Raw genomic sequence first — 3889 nt, 5'->3', positions numbered from 1 at the left:
AAGAGGAGGAGACGAGGGGAGGGGGCCTGGGTGTTGGACAGGCTACCCACAGAGCCCTGAGGGGAGCCAGGGTCAGAGTTCAGAGGCCTGGTGGAAACCCCCCAACTCGCAGGAAAGGATCTAAGGTTCCAAGAGGAAGTGCTTGCTCAGTTGACCCCTCACTCCAGCAGCCTCTCCCACTACCACAAGACCACAAGGTTGCTGACAAATGGCTGAAAACAAGCACCCCAGGGGGACTGTACCCAGGTGTGTTTGCTTGATGCCAGAGAGCACAGTTGGAAACGGTGAGAAGCACACAAGCTTTATTTGCACAATCTAGGGAGGTGTTCCCCAGTCTGTCCCACTGAAAGAGGACAGGGTCTTTTCTCTCACACCGGCTACTGAAATATAAATTAACACAACTGCAAATCAAACTTACACACTGTCGACAAATAACTTTTCACCCTTATGTTGTTATAATCATCGGGAAAAAGCCTTTTTCTAAGACACTCAGCTGCAGAGGGCAGGCGGCGTCAGCGTCCCCCTCAGTGGTACTGCACCATTCTGGAAAATATGCCTTCAGGCTCCTTCCCGTCCCCCAAGGCAGCAGCAAATCCTTCCTGTCGCCTCCTTTTGGCCAAAGCAGCCAAAGATTTAAAAGTCTTTGGTTCGTAGATGGCTAGATCTGCAAGCACTTTCCTGTTGAGCTCCACTTGGCACTGGGAAGAAAATCACAGCCTGTGTCAGCATCAGGGGGACATGGGAAGACCGCTGCCCTGAGCCCATACCATGGGAGCCCCTCCTGTGTGCAGAGCCACTCCACATGGCTCCCGGGCAGCCTCTACTCTCGACACACCATCTGTCCCGGGAAGGGGAGCGGGAGTGGTGAATTCTGTCCAAGCAGGGTGCTGGAGAATAAATGTGGACAAGAACGAAGCAAGGGCATCCCTGCAAGAGGTGACTGGGAAAGGAGGCTGGCATGCAGTCCTGGTGCTGGCCAGAGGACAAGGGCCTTGTTTAGGGTCAACAGTCATCACCCAGACGGTACTATGACTGTTGCCTTGGGGTAACCCTTTAAGTCAGCCTGCAAGAGGAGATCAAAGTTCCATTTTACAGGGGCCGGCCTGGTGGCGCAGCCGTTAAGTTCGCACATTCCGCTTTGGTGGCCCAGGGTTTGCCAATTGGCATCCTGAGTGCGGACATGGCACTGCTTGGCACGCCATGCTGTGCTAGGCATCCCACATATAAAGTAGAGGAAGATGGGCACGGATGTGAGCTCAGGGCCAGTCTTCCTCAGTAAAAAAAGAGGAGCATTGGCAACATATGTTAGCTCAGGGCTCATCTTTCTCCAAAAAAAAAAAGTTCCACTTTACAAACGATGAAATGGAACACTGAAAAGGTATGAAACACAAGGAGAAGAATGGGCCCTCCCCGTTCCCACAAGAGCCAGACCACACCATCCATCAGGCCAAATAGCAGATCACTTCCAAAGGCTGAGGAACAGTGCCAGTGAGCCTGAGGAGCAGAAGAGGTGTGGGGTGGTCTCCGTGCATTAAATGCAGCCACGCAGCCGGCGTGGATCCTGTTCTACCACCTGGGACCTGTGTCCTTGGGCAAAGTCCGTCTCCTTTCTGGGCCTCAGTTCCCCATCAGTAAAATGGGGCTGCACGCCCTCTACACTCACCCTGAAGATCTTTGTACAGCAGTAAAGACAGGGCCCGATACAAGGAGAAGCACAACACACACTCTCCTTCACTTTTTAAGGAAAAAGTTACATGCACACAAAAGCAGAGGGAATAGCATAATCAGCATGTTCAGCAATCCCCAAGCTTTTGTGACTCGTGCTTCATCCATCCGAAGACATTTCTCCCTCCCTTCTCACTGTATAAGTTTCAACTTTATCTGCTCCCTCACCAGGAATCATTCAACGTAAAAGCTTTCAAATTAAACTTTGCAGTTAAAGCCAAGTCTTTCCACCTTCTTCCCTTGATGGGGAAGCTCTCCAGAGCTCAGGCCTCGGTCCCAGCAGCAGGACAAGGGCCGAGCAAGCGTAGTGGGTCCCGGAATCTGCCAGACCCCCCCGCCCAACAGCAGCAGTGTCAGGATGGTGACCCTGTCTGGTGCTGGGCCGGGCTCTGTGGGTGCTCAGCCGCACCTTAATTAAGTTGCCGACGAAGACCGGGTACTTGAGACCGTGCTCCTGGGAGGCAGCTGTGATCCGACGGATCCAGAGCTGAAATGAGAAGACATCGAGGTGCTGGAGAACTAGCTCTCCGGGTTACGTCCGCTCCCGCCAACAAAGCGCTGAGCGAACTGACGGGGATTTTGTAAACGAGACTAGAAAAGCCACCGGCTCCCGGCCCGCAGGCCCGCAGTGTAGACGCGGCACCCGCGCGGGAGAGGCAGCTGCCCGAGGGCAGGCACGCGCGGGGCGGAGCGCGGGGGCCAGACGGCCCGGAGGAAAGGGCAGGCCGGGAGCGGGACCTGGCCGGCGGCGGGCAGCCCGAGGTCCGGAAGCGCAGGGAGGCCGAGGCTGCTGGCGCTGCGGCCGATCGGGAAGGGCGAGAGCGGCGGCGGGAGCAACACGCGGAGCCGCGGGCGGCTTCCTCGCTCCAGCGGGTCTCCGGCGGGGACGCGCATCAGAACCGCCCGGGGCAGCGGAGTCCGCGCTCCGCTTCCGCGGGTGCGGGTCCCGGGCGCAGACCCAGCACCGCTGGCCAGGCCCCGCTGCGGCGGCGACCCGCGCACGGACAGAGGACGGCGGGCACGGAAGTCAGCTCACGGACGAGCCTCCTCAGCAGAGGAGCTTTGCCAAGACGCAGGGTTCCCGCTCCGGAGGTGCGGGGCCCGGAACCTGCGCTCTGGCCAGCCCCCACGGCAGGCGGCGCGGCCTCTTCCCTCCCGAGAACGAGGCGCGGACCGCGACACGCGCCCAGGCCGGCGGCCCTGCCGACCGCAAGGCTCGGGAAGCCCTGCCTGCCCACGCAGGCAGGACGGACGCGGCGCCGCGCTCGAGGGCGGCGGCTGCTCCGGAGCCCGACCTCCCGGTGGCGCGGGGCGGGGAGAGCGGCCACCCGCCGGGCCCGGGACAGCTCGGGGACAGGCCGGCGCGACAAGCCGGTCCGGGGCGGGCCCGTCCTCCGCGTGACGGCGAGCCGCGCGGGGCGCCGAGAGGACGGGCGCGAGCGGCAGGGGCTAGGGGGCGCGCCGTGTCCCCGCCCGTCGCCCCCCGGCCCCCCGGGTCCCCCATCGTACCCCCGTCTTCCTCTCGTCCCCCGGCCCGCTCACCGTCCTCATGCTCCTCCTCTTCAGCCTGCGGGCTCGCGTGCATTTCACAAACGCTCTCGTCACAGCCCGCACGGCCAGCCGGTAGCACCGATTCTTCCTCCCCCGGAAGTGTCGCGCGTGCCTCAGCACCTCCTGGACCCGCCAGTAGCGGTCGGTGAGGCGGCTCCGCAGCCAGAGCGGCACCGTGAGGAAGACCATAGCGCCCGCGGCCACGGCCCCTAGACCACGCACGCGCCGCCGCCTCGTCGCAGCCGGCGGAAGCGGAGGGGCGTCCGGCGCTTCCGGGTCACTGGCCGCCTGGGACTTCCAGGGCGCCGCGCGTGCGCCCGGGCACCCCCTCCCCGGCAGCCGCCCGCGGTTGTGCGCATGCCCCTGCGCGTGCGCGGTGGGCGGTGCCGAGCCCCTCCCCGCGGCGCCTGACCCGGAGGACCCCTCGGTCTGAATTGTATATATACTGAATATATATATATATATATATATACTGAATTATAAGCAGAATACTAAAAAAGGCCCTATTGTAATTTACTTCTTATGTTCTTCAAAACTTTTTTTATTGAGTTTATAATAGTTTACAACATTATGAAATTTCGGTTGTACATTATTGTCTGTCACCATATAAGTG

The 3889-nt window shown here is 60.4% G+C and overlaps 1 protein-coding gene across 1 annotated transcript; it reads right to left on the bottom strand.

The window, feature by feature from the left end:
• Positions 1 to 280: 280 nt before the first annotated feature.
• On the bottom strand, positions 281 to 3540 carry MRPL20 (mitochondrial ribosomal protein L20). The gene is made up of 3 exons (XM_046661162.1): positions 3268 to 3540; positions 2135 to 2212; positions 281 to 698 (listed from the first exon to the last, which is right to left on the bottom strand). Exons 1-3 carry the CDS (start codon positions 3463 to 3465, stop codon positions 525 to 527), a joined length of 450 nt encoding a protein of 149 aa, XP_046517118.1. The 5' UTR covers positions 3466 to 3540; the 3' UTR covers positions 281 to 524.
• Between the last annotated feature and the right edge of the window lie 349 nt (positions 3541 to 3889).

Source organism: Equus quagga, chromosome 5 (genome assembly GCF_021613505.1).
Source record: "Equus quagga isolate Etosha38 chromosome 5, UCLA_HA_Equagga_1.0, whole genome shotgun sequence".
Lineage (NCBI taxonomy): Eukaryota > Metazoa > Chordata > Mammalia > Perissodactyla > Equidae > Equus > Equus quagga.
Note: the sequence above shows the minus strand (reverse complement) of the source record. Positions and strands in the feature narration are given on the sequence as shown.

Excerpts from the sequence above, each read along its gene's own strand:
- MRPL20 (XM_046661162.1), bottom strand. The coding sequence starts at position 3,465 with ATGGTCTTCCTCACGGTGCCGCTCTGGCTGCGGAGCCGCCTCACCGAC. Across the intron at positions 2,213-3,267 it reads AGAGGAGGAGCATGAGGACG|CTCTGGATCCGTCGGATCAC; the intron begins GTGAGCGGGCCG and ends TTCTCATTTCAG. Across the intron at positions 699-2,134 it reads TCGTCGGCAACTTAATTAAG|TGCCAAGTGGAGCTCAACAG; the intron begins GTGCGGCTGAGC and ends TTTTCTTCCCAG.